This window comes from Salmo salar, chromosome 13 (assembly GCF_965601325.2).
Source record: "Salmo salar chromosome 13, fSalSal1, whole genome shotgun sequence".
Lineage (NCBI taxonomy): Eukaryota > Metazoa > Chordata > Actinopteri > Salmoniformes > Salmonidae > Salmo > Salmo salar.
In genome coordinates, this window is record NC_138303.1 from 88,319,869 (window position 1) to 88,337,371 (window position 17,503).

Below are 17,503 nucleotides of genomic sequence, written 5' to 3' on the forward strand. Positions count from 1 at the left end.
TCAGAGATGCATAGCCTGGGGTTTCTCAGTCCTATTTTACTTCAGAGTGCCTTTAAAGTTTTTAAGCTGCCAGATCCATAAAGGCCATTCCGGTGGGAGGAAGCGGTGGCTTATGTCACAGCCTCATCATCAGTCAGAGCCTCAGCGGGGTGACCTGCGGCCACACTGTAACCTCACTGCAGGCAGACAATGGCCCAGTCCCCCGGAGGAGTACCTGGTCTCCAAACAATGTCATTTATTTTAATGTGAAAGGCCACACTGGGAGGAATTTCAATTTCGACTTCATTGTCCTCTTTTCTCGCTGAAACTTTAACCTGACAGCTCACCGCCTCTTTTCAAAACAAATGCTTTTGTCTGCAGGATTAATCCTCTATTGGTATGCCTGCATTGTCTTCAATATTCTCCATATCCCTGACTGTCAGGTAAAATAATTACATCAGGGTCATAAAAAGAGAAAATGTGCATGAAATCTGTGACTATCTGACTTAATCCATCAAACCAGCAATCAAAACAATTCATTAATAGACCTAAAATCCCACTTGCTTTAAGCCGCTGTGGATTTAACTGCAGACTAACAGAATCTTTATAAAGCTCAAAACTATTCTCAGAATCTCTAAACAGAAAAATATGTATTTTTATATTTACAAATAAATCCACATGGTAAAAAGTTATATACACTACAAATGATCTACTATGGGCTGTCTATAGTTTGCCTAAACTCAGTCAGAAATGGGAGAAAAGGGGGTTGTTTATTCCCCTCTGTGTATGTGCAGATTCCTTAGCAGCCTCCTGTAAAGAGCGGGAGAGAATGCTTCCCGGCGTGGGGCTTTTGAGCTGGCCTCTCCAGCTGCCAGGGCACTCGGCGGTTTGAGGGTCCGCCAATCCTTGGGAGCTGTGCCGTTAACAGCGTGACTTTTAATCCACCCCCCTCCTCCGCCCAAACTCTGTGCAGTGGACTAGGGAATCCTTTCATGCTGGTCATTCACATAGCAACGCCTCGAGAGGGCCTTCAAGGAGCCCCAGTAGAATGGGTTAAAGGTGGCATGGAGAAAGCCCTGGTTTACAGACACATTGGATCACTAGCCTTCATAGAGCTGGACGGCCAGACAAAGGAGAGAGGAAAACCTCAAGGCGGCTCCCATCTGACGTGCACCCTCAGAGAGGGAGAAGAATTCATGTTCATGAAATTTGAAAGGTGGCTGTTATCTATTTGTCACAGTCAGGGTCTATATGGTTATAATCACTCTGTCTGTGTTATGCCATTTCTGCTGTGTGATTTCTTTCATGATGCACGGTACAAATTAAAGGGTCTGTTTCATAATTAATAATAAAATGTATTCTAGCAAAGAGTCCATCTGGCGCAGTGACACACTTACGGAAGACTCGGCCTATCAGGCTCACGGCATCAGCCATTTAGTTAAATCTATTCTGAAACGCAAGTTCTAATGGGCTTTGGAATGGCTGTCACATCCATCCGTTCCAGAGCCAGGAACTAGATTTGGAATGCAGAGAGACACATGGGTTTCCCTACTGCTGTCCTCTCCATGAAGAAGATCAAACCACTCGCTTCCCTGTTTGGGATCCTGCTCAATACATAGGTGTAACTAATGGATTCAGATCCGATCAGAGTCTCTCTGTGTGTGTGTGTGTGTGAGGATATAACAACATTGATTTTAAGATACAAGATAATACAAGAAGAGACATAGCATGTCTATACATGACCGCACCTTTAGCCGTCCTTACCATTAAAACAAAACGATTCAAAACAACTTTTAAGAAACTACTATTAACACAGACCACCATAAGTAAAATAAGTTCTGCTACAAACTGTGAATACAAAAACTATTATATTGTTGAAGCCCTCAAAAACAAAGAGCACTATGTTAGGGGAATCATATGCATTTGTGGAAAGCAATATCTGTTTCCAAATCTCACAGTTGGTTGGGGCGATGTGTGTGCCGAGTTCCAAGGTGAGAGTGTTTGGTGGAATACCCTTTGTGTGATCTGTGCCTCTGATATCTAACATCTGTTCTTCTCCCCTTGTGCTACACAATCCCCATTCTGTACAGTAACCTCTCCGCCATTTTTGTGCAAGAATGAGCTAGGCATGTAGAACTGACACCCCCCAACCGCATTATCCCAAGCCCTTGATTGTTTAGTGGAGTTAAATGAATGTTGTAGTTAACTTAGGAATGGTCATGGATCGAGTGTGCCAAACAATGCCGTTCTTGTGGCGCTCAACAATGACTCAGCCTACTCTGCCAATAAATATGAACTCAATGGTTTTCAGTCAACTGTATGTAACGGCTGTGACGAGAGATGGAAAAACACATGCATCCATTTTCTCATGCAACTTTATACAAAATGTCGGTAATGAAAATATAACCTTTCCGAACCACACACCAGTGGCTATTTTATATAATTTTCTATAGGACTACCACTAATGTACTACGCTTCTGAATGTGCCTTTCAAATATATCCAGAAACTTGAAATAACTGATCTCTGCTTCTCAGCTTCCTTTGTCTACATATGAGCGCCTTTGTAATGGTAACTGCTTTGGGGTCCAATCTAATGACACATGTTCAACAATCAGACAACATTAATTATTAGTTGCCCCTTACCCCTTAAGCATTTGGTATCTTTCATTGCATTGGAGAGCTCAGTATTTCATTTAGAGGGCTGTGAATCCATGAGTCAGTGCTAAGGAACTTTACATCCAGACTGTCAACAGATTCATAAAAGGTCCTGCACATACTAGTCGTCACATGAAAACAATTGTAACAGCTAGAAAATACATATGTTACTGCAAGAGATTTGGGTCATGCATTTGGGTGGAAAGCTCACTCCCCAGAGTAGCCCTGAGAAAACATGCTGTAAAACATTCCCCTGAATATTCCCTTTTCATGTATTGATTTAAATAAGTAACGAAAAGGGAAAGGCCACTTAGACTGACCTTATCAGTCAGCTACAGAGCACTCAGATAGGAGAATGTGGCCCACATGAGAATGGAGAAACATCGATGTTTTCATAGACATAAGATGAGGTAACAGTTCTCAAGTCTTCATCTCAAAATGTCTAATCTCTTGTGGACAGAAAACATACACACAAATGGACATGAACCTTCTTATGATGGGATAAAGGTTAGCCACTTTGGTCAGGGAGTTGGTCAATCATGGTTTTCCAGTTATGTGATAAGATATTATGTAAAATAATTAATTGTAATAATTTATCTGCACTGTATGTTTGTTAGCCAGACAGAGGAATGGTTCCATTTTTTTTTTAAATTAAATTTGCAATATGCAACTTTTTGGGCAACCTGACTAAAGTCATATAGAAATGTGAGTTATAGATCTGTCATTCTCATTGTGTCACGTTCCTCGTATTCTCCCTCATCGGAAGATATGTCGAAATCACTCGATGACCAATACGCAGCAGGTTGACTGTTCCACATCATATTTATTTTAGATGGAAACGACAAAACAAAATAAACACGCAGAGGAGAAAGGTGACAGTTTTCACAGGTGAAACGAAACACAGTGCAAAATTACAATTACCCACAAAAATCAAACAAACACACCCCACTATATGGGACTCTCAATCAAAGGCAGATAGACAACACCTGCCTTCAACTGAGAGTCCCAACCCCAATTAACCAAACAAACATACACTCACTAAACTCCACATAGAAATACCTAACCTAGAACCTACCCCAACACTCACAACCCCACTATACCATAACCACACATAACTGCCACGTCCTGACCAAATATAATACAAAAAAACCTAAGTATATGGTCAGGACGTGACACATTGAAAGCAAGTCTAAGAAGCGGTGGATCTGTCCTATGTGCGCTATTTCTATGCTTCCTGTTCTTAAAGATGCACTATGTAGAAATAGCTCATCCATCTCCTGGTTGCTAAAATTCTTATAGTTCACCAAATTTCAGTTTATGTGACAAAACAAGCAAATATACTGTGGAGAATCATTGTATCATCTAAACCGCTGTAAAATATATTTTCCATAACCCAAAATATTGTATTTTCAGCTGTTTGAAGCTGGTGTACAAAACCGAAAGCAAAAGATGCAAAAACTAAACTTGAAAACAGGAAGCATAAAAATAGCGCATATGGAACTGATCTAACATTTGTAGACTTGCTTTCAATGAGAATGACATATATATATATATAATACGTCACATTTCTATGTACATTTTGTCAGCTCTCCCAAAAAATTACATATTGAAGCTTTAAGTTTAGTTTTTAGGTCTTTTACTTTTGGTTTTGTACACCAGCTGAAAATACAATATTTTGGGTTATGGAAAATATATTTCACAGCGGTTTAGATGGCACAATAATTCTCTACACTATACTTGCTTGTTTTGTCACATAAACTGAAATTAGGTAACTATTAGAATTTTTGCAACCAGGAAATGGCCGAGCGATTTCTGCATAGTGCACCTTTAACTGCCAATATTACATTCAAACAATAGTCCCAATCGGTATTAAATAGAATGCCCGCCTGTTGGGAAAACAACCTGTGGTTACCTAGGTTACCTCATTAGCTCACAGCAAAAACGTGACCCTTTTCAAACACAATTTTCTTGTTGTCTTCTTGTTTTAGTCAATTACAAAAGTACAACATGTCTAAAGATTACTTTTCAACATTGCCTGTTCTCACTACTTAGAAAAACATAATATTGTAGGGCTTCCCTCATGCCCCTATTCATGACGATGGTAGGAGCCGAGTGAGTTAGCTAGCTACCGACCAGAACATTAAGCTAGCCAAGCCCTACAACACAAACAAATTGACTATACAGCTAGAAATAGTGAGTGGCGTTATAAATGGACTATACTAAACAAGATACATGTCTTACCTGTGATGGAATGTTTTCCACACACATAGTAACGTGTAGCCAGCCTACTTGGACACCGATTCCCCACATTTCCCACTCTACAAAGGCGAATAGCGTGAAGCCACAGGGCTCATCTCGCATGCTCTATTTTTTCCTACATAGGAGCATTGCGATCCATAGGTCGGGATTTTTGACCTGGTTACATGTACATTGAACAACACATCAACATTTCAGCATGTTTTGTTATTTCTGTATAACTAAAAACCTACAACGAAGTTCTCTCTTTTACAATGGGGGTGAATGGGAAGGAATGTTGTTTTCCCCAATTTGTGAGCGTGGTCGAGGGAATTCCTTCTTATGACGTGAATATTGACTCGGCGTATAATGGTTTTCATTTTCACCTTATTCTGGAACTTTGAAGGTTTATGACATAGCCCCTCTAGTAATTTCATAGGATCTCTATGACCGTAGATCTATAATGATACAACGGGATGCGTGAGATGAGCAGCATTAGTTCCAGGTTGGGTTTTTCTTCACTGGTTATTCGGACAAATCACAATTTAGCAGGTGTTATCATCTTTCTATTTCGGAAAGGTTGGAGTCATTAAAACTCATTTTCAACCACTCCACAAATTTCTTCTAAACAAACTATACTTTTGGTAAGTCGGTTAGGACATCTACTTTGTGCATGACACAAGTACTTTTTCCAACAATTGTTGACAGACAGATTATTTCACTGTATCACAATTCCAGTGGGTCAGAAGTTTACATACACTAAGTTGATTGTGCCTTTAAACAGCTTGGAAAATTCCAGAAAATGATGTCATGGCTTTAGAAGCTTCTGATAGGCTAATTGACATAATTTGAGTCAATAGGTGTACATGTGGATGTATTTCAAGGCCTACCTTCAAACTCAATACCTCTTTGTGTAACAGTATAGCTTCTGTCCCTCTCCTCGCCCCTACCTGTGCTCAAACCAGGGACCCTCTGCACACATCAACAACTGCCTCCCACGACACATCGTTACCCATCGCCCCACAATAGCCATGGCCCTTGTGTAACAGTGTAGGTTACGTCCCTCTCTTCGCCCCAACCTGGGCTCAAACCAGGGACCCTTGCACACATCAACAACTGACACCCCACGAAGCATCGTTACCCATCGCGCCACAAAAGCCGCGGCACTTGCAACGCAAGGGGAAACCTTACTTCAAGTCTCAGAGCGAGTGACGTCACTGATTGAAACGCTATTAGCGCGCACCACCACTAACTAACTAGCCATTTCACATCGGTTACACTTGCAGAGCAAGGGGAACAACTACTTCAAGGTCTCAGAGCGAGTGAAGTCACGATTGACATACTATTAGCGCGCACCCCGCTAACCATTTCACATCAATTACACTCACCCCCCTTTTGACCTCCTCCTTTTCCGCAGCAACCAGTGATCCGGGTCAACAGCATCAATGTAACAGTTTAGTTTCCGTCCCTCTCCTCGCCCCTACCTGGGCTTGAACCAGGGACCCTCGGCACACATAAACAAGAGCTACCCTCGAAGCATCGTTACCCATCGCTCCACAAAAGCCACGGCCCTTGCAGAGCAAGGGGAAGAACTACTTCAAGGTCTCAGAGCAAGTGACATCTCTGATTGAAATGCTATTAGCGCGCAGCCCGCTAATTAGCTAGCCATTTCACATCGGTTACATTTGCTTGACATCATGGGAAAATCTAAAGAAATCAGCCAAGACCACAGAAAAAAATTATAGACCTCCACAAGTCTGGTTCTTCCTTGGGAGCAATTTCCAAATGCCTGAAGGTACCACGTTCATCTGTACAAACAACAGTATGCAAGTATAAACACCATGGGACCACGCAGCCGGCATACCGCTCAGGAAAGGGACGCATTCTGTCTCCTGGAGATGAACGTACCTTGGTGCGAAAAGTGCAAATCAATCCCAGAACAACAGCAGAGAACCTTGTGAAGATGCTGGAGGAAACAGGTACAAAAGTATCTATATCCACAGTAAAACGAGCCCTATATCGACAACCTGAAAGGCAGCTCAGCAAGGAAGAATCCACTACTCCAAAACCGCCATAAAGAAAGCCAGCCAACGGTTTGCAACTGCACATGGGGACAAAGATCGTACTTTTTGGAGAAATGTCCTTTGGTCTGATGGAACAAAATAGAACTGTTTGGCCATAATGACCATCGTTATGTTTGGAGGAAAAGGGGGGAGGCTTGCAAGCCGAAGAACACCATCCCAACATGAAGCACGGGGGTGGCAGCATCATGTTGTGGGGGTGCTTTGCTGCAGGAGGGACTGGTGCACTTCACAAAATAGATGGCATCATGAGGTAGGAAAATTACGTGGATATATTGAAGCAACACCTCAAGACATCAGTCAGGAAGTTAAAGCTTGGTCGCAAATGGATCTTCCAAATGGACAATGACCCCAAGCATACTTCCAAAGTTGTGGCAAAATGGCTTAAGGACAACAAAGTCAAGGTATTGGAGTGGCCATCGCAAAGCCCTGACCTCAATCCTATAGAGAATTTGTGGGCAGAACTGAAAAAGCGTGTGCCAGCAGGAGGCCTACAAACCTGACTCAGTTACACCAGCTCTGTCAGGAGGAATGGGCCTAAATTCACCCAACATATTGTGGGAAGCTTGTGGAAGGCTACCCGAAACGTTTGACCAAAGTTAAACAATTTAAAGGCAATGCTACCAAATACTAATTGAGTGTATGTAAACTTCTGACCCACTGGGAATGTGATGAAAGAAATAAAAGCTGAAATAAATCATTCTCTGTACTATTATTCTGACATTTCACATTCTTAAAATAAAGTGGTGATCCTAACTGACCCAAGACAGGGAATTTGTACTAAATGTCAGGAATTGTGAAAAACGGAGTTTAAATGTATTTGGCTAAGGTGTATGTAAACTTCCGACTTCAAATGTATGTACCCAGAACTTAATCGAGTATCTAACCAATTACGCAAGACTTTAGTTCTGAGTTAACCAAGATAATAAAATGTCTAAAACTATGCCTTGTATATCTCACAATGGTATGTACGTACAATGACCTTCCTCGGGTGCTCAGTTGATCAGAATCAAGCCATTAATGGCTGAAAAAGGTAGACTCAGACAACTGTCTGGAATAGTAGCTCCACTACTTTCTAAAAGTGGAATATTAGAGTGCCTAATGACACAATGACTGCTTTTACGTTCCTTTCATTTTTGTGCTAAGCCGTCCTGAGGTGGCTCTAAATCTCTCCTCTTTGTGATGGGGTCTGGGTTTCTGTGAAACGTTATCAGAACCAGCATGAAGGGATGAGGGCAGGAAGAGAACAAAACCACTCCTGTGACACTTCTCAAAGGAATCTCTTTCTTGTGTAAACTACGGCTGAAACCTAGGGAGCAGGGGCATGGGTGGGTTTATTAAAGGCTGGAGGGTTGGCACAGCCTATTTAAACAGTGACAGAGTTAATCTCTAGACTGTCACTTTTAATCACAGGCGCATTGATCATGATGGCACAGTCAGGCAAAGCTTGAGCTACTCCACTTGGCTCTAATGTATTAAACACACAGGACACTCGATATCTTTTCCATTTATCATACGCTGCTGAATCTCCCGACCAAGCTATATCCGTAAATGTCTATATGTGACTTTGTGAGAATAATTAAAACACAAATCAAATGCAATGTTTTCTCCCATTTTACAACATCACGTCGAACTGTTGACATAACCATAGACCAGTCACTGAAGACAGATAGTCTCTCGTATTGGTCTTCACAGTGTGTGATTTCAGAGGTTTCACTCCCTAATTGATAACTTTAATAATACATTAACTGGATAGTTAAAACATTAACCTTTGGTGTCTCCTTTCTCTTTTTGACTTGTTTTTGACTGAGGATTTATTATGGGGTTAGTTAAATTACCTAGTTAGAGGGTCTGATTTCAAGATAGCGCACTGAGCACAGACGAAAATAATACTCCCTGGCTTTAAAAGGCAAAGATAATTTCTGAATCATTGACTACAGTATAATTATGGTATGAAGTGCACAATCAAATGGAATGATACTGCGTTCAAACTTTTTTCTTCTTAACAGCCAGTCTCCTGTTGTCCTATCATAACCTCCGTGAGGAGACCTTAACAATATTATGAAACTATTATTGTTAGTGTGTAAATGCAAGTTGTCTAAAAGCTTTCCATTGCCTATATTTCACATGCGCCAATGGTTAAAAACAGCAAATCTAGTCTCTTGAAGACATACAGTAGGACTAACTGGCCACCACCTGCTTGGCTCTATCTGACACATAACCCATAATCTTGGGAAATACAGGACAGGATTACATTGCTATTGTTCTCACAAGGGAGAGAGATGGCAGGGTGAATTTATGAGGTCTAGCAGTGATGGGTCTCAAAAGCAGAACAGCATCCTACATGTAGTACAGGGACTATCGTATGTATTCACCCCCCTTGGATTTATTCACATTTTATTGAGTTACAAAGTTACAAAATCAATGATCACATCTATACTGACCACATCTACAAAATATATAGACAAGCTGACATGGTACGTCTATGGAATAGACTGATAAATATGCCAGAACACAGAATCACAAAAAAAATCTGGACTGGGACCTTACTCATAACTATCCATGGGCTAGAGAATTATCTATTTATTGTGAAACTGAAATGGAGTTTCACCAAAAATATGGTAATTTCAGGAACATATTTCCATGTGGTGTTAACCAAATCAAGGACAAGCGTTTTCTGATCCAAAAGGAAAATTGGGCAGCTGATATTTGGTTTAAACCTAAACTTAGAACGTACACTCTCATCAAAGAGAACTACATCACTGAACCATATGTCCACCTGAACCTAACAAAAAGCCAAAGGTCAGTTAGCGCACAACTCAGATCCGGCACCCTCCCTCTGGTTATAAAGACGTGTAAATTTAACAGAGTGCCTGAAGATAATTTTTAGAACATGCCTACTGTGTGATCTTGAAGAAATCGAAAATCAATTTAGTGTTTTATAGCCCTCTGTATGACGATCTGAGACATGTTCTTTTTTTGTATATATAAAAAATGTGGCGATAACCCTGAAGTATTCTGCTTATGGGACGAGCAGAGGCTTGAATTTTGTTTCAGACAGGGCGTGTTTGAGATTGCTCAGATTGTTCACAATGCCTGGAGGAGAAGGAGAAATGCACTGTTTGTGTAGTGTGGCTAGATGGTAGCTGTACTGGCCATGATTATTGTATGCATATAATTTGTAAAATGTTATTTTGTTTTGAGTACAAGAAAAATGGTACTGTGTTTAGTAGTGTCTTGTAAGCCCATGTGGGCTGGGCACCAGTAGGTATATGACACTTAAATAAATCATATCAATCACTCAATCAACAATAACAAAAAAGATCTACACACAATACTATGTAATGGCAGTGGAAGATTAAGATTAATGAAAAATAAAACACTAACATATCTTGACTAGATAAGTATTCACCCCTGTGAGTCTTATTAGATAAGTCTATTAAAAATATTTTCCCATAATTGTTTTCAAAATTCTTCAAGTTCGGTCAAGGTGTTAGGGATCATGGCTAGACAGCCATTTTCAAGCCTTGCCATCGATTTTCAAGCAGATTAAAGTCATAACTGCAATTTGGACACTCAGGAACATTCACTGTCTTCCAGGTAAACAACTCCAGTGTAGATTTGACCATGTGTTGTAGATTATTGTCCTGCTGAAAAGTGAACTCCTCTCCCAGTGTCTGCTGTAAAGCAGATTAAAGCAGGTTTTCCTCTAGGATTTTGTCTGTGCTTAGCTCTAGCTTTTTATCCTGAAAACCTCCCCAGTCATTGCCGCTGTCAAGCATACCCATGCCATGATGCAGCCACCACCATGCTTGAAAATAAGGAGGCAGTTTCTCAGTGACGTCAGGTGTTGGATTCGCCCCAAACATAAGGCCAAAAAGTGTACTCCTTTGCAGTGTATTTCTGCAGTATTGCTTTAGTGCCTTGCTGCATACATATGCATGTTTTGGATTCTGTTTATTTTTATTCTTCTTTTTACTCTGTCATTTAGGTCATTATTGTGGAGTCACTGCAATGTTGTTGGTCCATCCTCAGTTTTCTCCCATCACAGCCATTGAACTCATTTCTAAAATAATAGCCTCATGGTGACATCCCTGAGCAGTTTTCTACCTGTCCTGCGGCTCAGTTCAGAAGGACGACTGTATCTTTGATGTGTCTGGTTGGTTTAATACATAATCCACAGCCCAGTTATTAACTTGACCATGCTTAAAGAGATACTCAATGTCTGATTTGTTGTTACCCATCTACTAATCACTGCCCTTCTTTATGAGGCTTTCAAAAAGTTTGGTCTTTGTAGTTGAATCTGTGCTTGAAACTCAATACTCGACTGAGGGATATTACAGATGCTGTATGTTTGGGAGACAGAATAAGGGGTAGTCATTAAAAAAATCATGTAAACCGCTATTATTTCACACAGAGTGAGTCCAAATAACTTATTATGTGATTTGTTACTCATTAATTAATTTAGGCTTGCCTAAACAAAGGGGGTAAATACTTACGCAATGACTACATTTTAGCTATTGAATTTGCATTCATTTGTAAAAATGTGTAGAATTCTTTTCACTTTGACATTATGGAGCATGTTGTGTAGATCAATGACAAAAAAAAGCCCAATTAAATCTATTTCAATCCCACTTTGTAATGCAACAAAATATGAAAAACATGTATGATAACCACTGTCAATCTAGGTGACAAACTACTATATTCTTTCTCAATGTTTGTGTGGGATATCAGTGAGCCCAACATGGAAATTGCTACAACACACTACATTTTAAGATGACAAATATGACATGAAGTATTTTTTCTACGGCTAGAACAAGATGCTCATATAACAAAATAAAGAAAGGTTTGTCATAATATATTTGATTGTACTTTGAACAAAATATTCTCCCTCTTTTTCATGGTAGATCTACAATATAGTAAATGCAGGTAAACCTATCTTAAGTTGCTAGTGAGCTCACTTCTCAGAGGAATTTAGAGAAATGTCCTTTGTTAATGAAAGACAGATTTTCAATTACCTACTCATTTCATTCCCTCCTGAGAAATTAGAAAGAAACAGGTTTGTTCAATATCAATAAATCCAATTACCAACTATATCCCCTTCTTTCTCTTAGGTAGAAAAAATTGTATTGGAAAATATTATCTATGCTTATCCATCCCTCTTGTAAAAAAGAAATAAAAAAATACTCCTACAGTAATATCACAGAAAAAAATACAAATCTACTGGTTGTAATAGTAAATATTTGTAAATATATGCCTGAAATTGAATTTGGAATACCTTTATCGATTGTGGATTTGAACATATAAATTAGAAGTCTGCAAGAAACAACTTTTCCAAAATGTTAACAATATCTTAAAATGTTGGCTTGTGATCAAAGAACAACTGCATTTATATGCATTAATCTTTGTATTGTGTCTAGTGTTTACACTCTTACGCATTCTGTGAAGTTCCCTGGTCTACCACAAGCTGTTCCTCATGTACCCAATCACTAGATCTGCTTTTCAATGCTGTACGAGTTTGATCTCTGTATCACAGTAGGCCTATCTACGTGTTAGAGTGTGACTTCATGTGATTACATGAATGGAGTGCTTTTCTTAAGTGTATAGCTGTAAAATTAGTGTGGGCTATCTACGCCAGTGGTCTGGTACTGGGGAGGAATCAGCAGACAGTGTATCTGAAGTGCGTATGACTCGATGTGGTGGGCCGGCTACATCATTTTAATAAGGGAAAATAATAAAGAGTGGAGAAGGGAATAGTAGCAACCCTAAAGCTTTCCTCACTCGTAGAGTCTGTTACTCTGAACAAGTAACAGAAATACTGAGTGCCAAAATAAAAGTCCCAACATACAGTACGTCTCAGCTAAGTTTAGTGTTGATCCATCAATACTGGCTATGTGTCCTATTTGAAACTGTATGCAGACAATTTGAGTCAACATTGACAGAGACGTCAAGTATCGTATTGAGAAAAAATTGGAAATCACAGAATCTTAAATTATATTTAACATGTAATAAGAAGTGCTGTCGAACATGCACAACTAACAGACAAAAAATTGTATACCAGGGGCCTTTGCGTAAATGTGTCTTAAAAAAATTGGTGAGTCGATCTGCCTGGAATTACTGTGGAAAGCCCTGTAAGCTGCTTTACAGAGTGATTTGCCAGCGCTTGCATGGGGGTAGTGTTATTCCATATGTCCGAGTTAGACATCTATTGAGCCTATTTCTGGGCCATCACCTCGAGTCATAAAATCATTACAGTCAACAAGAACTCAAACAATGTTTATTTAGCGTCCCTGAAAAGACTTGCTTTGGCCTGTTTTGTTATAAGGCAATATTAAACACTTGAGACAATGTCTTCTTCGAAATACATTACTTATGTTGACATTTTGTGTGATCTATGATCATTTGAGAACTGAAGTTTGAGTTTACATCCACACTGAACACACAATGAAACTCATCCGAACTAATTTGTTTGACATACAATGTCTTGATACAAAATGGCTGCTACATTCCAATTCAAAACCCACAGGTGCAGTTGGAGCAAACTTAGTCTGCACCAATTCAGCAAAATAAACAAAATAAACGTGACTCAGCTCTGAATAAAATGAACAGTTTTAGTTTATACATTGGAAAGAAAATATATCTATTATGTTTTGAAGTTAGCTTCTCTGGAGGTGCAATCATCAATATTTTTTGTGTGAATTCAATTTATAACATATCAATTAACTTATTTTGATGCCTGTATGAACATCATCAAGTCTTCATGTCCTCATGGGCCAATAGATCTGTAATCAGCTTTTAAGTGGCTGGCTGCACTCTGGACGACCTAGCTACCAGCATTGTAGGCAAAGCAAAGCAATACCACTCGGTGGATAAGTAAACAAACATTAACTTACTTGAGAAAACAGCCACCAACTGTTGTAAAACAAAACAGCCCGTTTTTTAACAACTGCTCAATGGCAATTAAAGACTTGTCTCTGTCAGCACTTTTACGTTGTTCCGTGTCGTGACTTATTTTAAACTGTGCACTGTTGAGTGAACAAGGCCAGGACTAGGCCACTTCACTTGACTCCATCCATGGCTGGTGTTTAAATCCTGAATACCGATGCCCTCAGTTATTGCTTTCAAGAATAATAGAGATGTGTTCTCAATATTTCAGCTTTTTAAGTTAATTATAAAAAGGTGTGATTCACCTTATCAGCTTAATTGGATGCTTGGATAATATATATATATATATATATATATATTTGTAAATATATGCAAGATACATCACTCTCTGCTACCTTGTGGTACCACTTAAATTTGTTCCCTTATATTACTTTAATCTTTACTGATTGAAGAGATTTTGCCCAAGGGTTATATATATACACACACACACACATACATATATATATATATATATATATATATATATATATATATATATATATATATATATATATATATATATATATATATATATAACCCTTGGGAGAAATCTCTTCAATCAGTAAAGATTAAAGTAATATAAGGGAACAAATTTAAGTGGTACCACAAGGTAGCAGAGAGTGATGTATCTTGCATATATTTAAAAAATAAATAAATAATTATATTATCCAAGCATCCAATTAAGCTGATATTGTTATTGTTATTTTATACACTATAACATTATTAAAGACAGACAGGCCTCAACTGCCAGAAACTACCTATAGAATCTATTGGAGACTCGGTTTTGCAGGATTAGAAATTATTCCAGGAATAACTTGGATTGAAATACATATGAAACATATAGATGTTTGATATGTCTTCATCTAGGTCAAATAACAAAATACCACAAAAGGCTTATATATTGTAAAAATCCCTGTTACGCTCTGAGGACTGAAGTATGTTGAGTGGGGATGTTATATTAGGCAATGTATCTATCCTCAAAGCCAGAAAGATATGGATTAAACTTGGAAAACACATTTATAAATGTGTCAATCCATCCAGAGGAGAGCACCTGAAAACACACACACACACACACACACACACACACACACACACACACACACACACACTCACACACACACACACCAGGAGCAGTTGCTGCCGCTCACTTGATTATAGAGACCACTCTTCTGCAGTAGAGATGTAGGCTTCCCTAACAGTAAATGATGGGGCCTGAATGATTCTAGGTGAATTTGGCACCTCATAAATGTTGGTTGGAAGTTGAATAATGACATTATTGAATCCTATCTAAATAACGAACATAGCTTGAATGAAATACATTTACCATAACATCAAGAAATCCATGAATGACTCACTAGGCAGAACTGAACTATGCTTATTATTGATGGTTTAAAATACGGCCTTTATGATGTATAGGCTATCAAACCATGTCTGGCTTTCCCCATGATTCCACTTCATATTGTTTTACAGTAGGCCTATGCTTTTCCATTCAACACGGTGTGAGGCATCAGAGCCAGCACATTACAGAGCCCTGAATGTCATTCAGCGCAAATAGTAGTTGGAAACATGTCCAGGCGCCTATGCATATGTGTTGACCATTAGCATCTTTACACATGCTAATAGAATAGCATGAGCGCTGTGTTGTATTCAATGCATGGTAATACAGATATAGGCTATATGTCTAATATATCCTAGATTTGCACATTGAACACTTACTTGGGGTTTTGTGAGTTCCAAACCACCGATTCCAACGTTTTGGCCACGGGCAACAGCGACCTGCACAAGACTGTCAAAAACCAAAGGTAGTACTTCCAATTGGAACCCGAGCCTGCCATTTCCACGTTTATTCAGTCAGGCAAATTAATCAACGGCGCGATGAAATCATAAAACAAAAATGGATACAGTGTAAAGCTTGCACAATTCTAGATCCCATTCGCTAGTGTCGCATGTAGATCATGCGTAAAATCACGTTTAAAATGACAAATGATAACCATCACTGAATAGATATCATGAAATCCTGTTTCCTCTGTTCCGTGCAGGCTATGCAAGCAGAACAAGAGTATATTGCAGGTAAAACAATGTTCTGGATTCTTTATCTCATCACCTTACCAGTGTCGAATAGATTTGTAAGGTATGCGTACGTTTAAACTCCTTGATATAACAAGTTTCAAAATGTCACTGGTCAGAAAATAATGTTGAGTCGGTTAACAAGTGGAGTCTTCGCCCGCGAACCCCGTGCGCTGGAGTGCGTTTTACAGTTGTTGATGCACATTTAACAATCCGATACTGTAAATGTGACCCCTTTGTCCTTGCTTCAGGGAAGATCTCTGGCACGTCTGTTTTCTTATACTCTTCTTTGTATGGTGAACCCGTTGTCTATAGATAAGTCAATTTCATTGTATCGTCTATAATAACGCTCTAACAGAAAACATTTTGCGTATCTCCAAAATAGCCTACTCCATATGTGTAGTAGCAGACTCCAAAACACTCGCGATAAAATGCGCAAAATCCTTATTTCAGGTGGAAGTTAATCTCCCGTGCATTGAAATTCCAATCCACTTGAGATGTTACAGTCTGCCTGTATATTGAAGACACCAACTCATGTTCGAAGTCCGTTCTGAACTGCTTCATCCAAAGTGCATGAATCACGACATTGATAGGCTACGGGTGAATAATCCAGTTTAGAATCTATAAAAAAAAAAGAAAACAGCTGGGAAATAAAGTGAAATCTTGTGCCTATTTAACTTGAACTCGCAATGAGTTTTTCGAGTGATAGTTCCAGCGTACAGTGCACACTCCAAACTGGCATACGATACTCCTTCGCACACACTGCTGCGTACGTAAAGCAACGCTTGGATAGCCCTGACCTCCCAACCAATCAAGGCAGCTTGGCGGAGTCCTCTCATTATTCAGTTGTTCATCATTCCCTTGACCGAAGGGACTCGGCATAGTACAGTCTGGGCCTTTTACAGTCAATACATGGCAATTAAGAGATACTTATCATTTTCAACATATGTGCGGACTATTTTGTATAAATATGCGTTGATTAGACATGGTGAATATGTTGGCCTGCACCGGGAATGTCTCCACAATCAACAGAGGTAATACATTTTGCCTTTATAAGGTTTAATATAGCAGCGTATGATACATTTATTATAGGATGTTGCTCACTACATGGACTACTTATAAGGTGTTTGATATAGTCAAAAACATATATTTTTGATGAGTCTCACATTAATTAAAAATGGTAGTCTGTGACTCTTGTAGGTCTAATATGGCTCGTATTACTATTGACAATGTTGCCCTCTATCGGAATGGGTGGAAACGTTGTGGGAAAACAGAAAGCATTATCACGAGTGGATCTTGCTGCATTATTCTTATTTTATTATTTTCTATTCTAGGCTATTATCTTCTATCCTAAAACGTTTCTCTGCCAGTAATATATGTGATGCATTTGAAGTCAAATGATGTATATTATCAAAGTTATGTCAGCCCATTGCAAAGCCGTTATTGGTCAGGCTTGCTCTTACAAATCAAAAATCAAATGTTATTAGTCACAAGCGCCGAATACAACAGCTTTAGACCATACAGTGAAATGCTTACTTACAAGCCTCTAACCAACAATGAAG

At 39.2% G+C, this 17,503-nt stretch overlaps 1 protein-coding gene across 2 annotated transcripts in view; it reads right to left on the bottom strand.

The window, feature by feature from the left end:
• The window catches only part of LOC106567780 (ephrin-B1), a 77,905-nt gene extending 61,191 nt beyond the window's left edge, over nt 1-16,714 (bottom strand). Inside the window, exon 1 of one of the 2 annotated variants that reach the window (XM_014137507.3) lies at nt 15,591-16,714. In XM_014137507.3, coding sequence (XP_013992982.1) covers nt 15,591-15,709 — 119 coding nt within the window. In that variant the 5' untranslated portion in view covers nt 15,710-16,714. Of the gene's footprint in view, nt 1-4,875; nt 4,975-15,590 lie in introns of those variants that run through there. The other variant, XM_014137508.3, reaches the window with a different exon arrangement.
• Nucleotides 16,715-17,503: the final 789 nt, after the last annotated feature.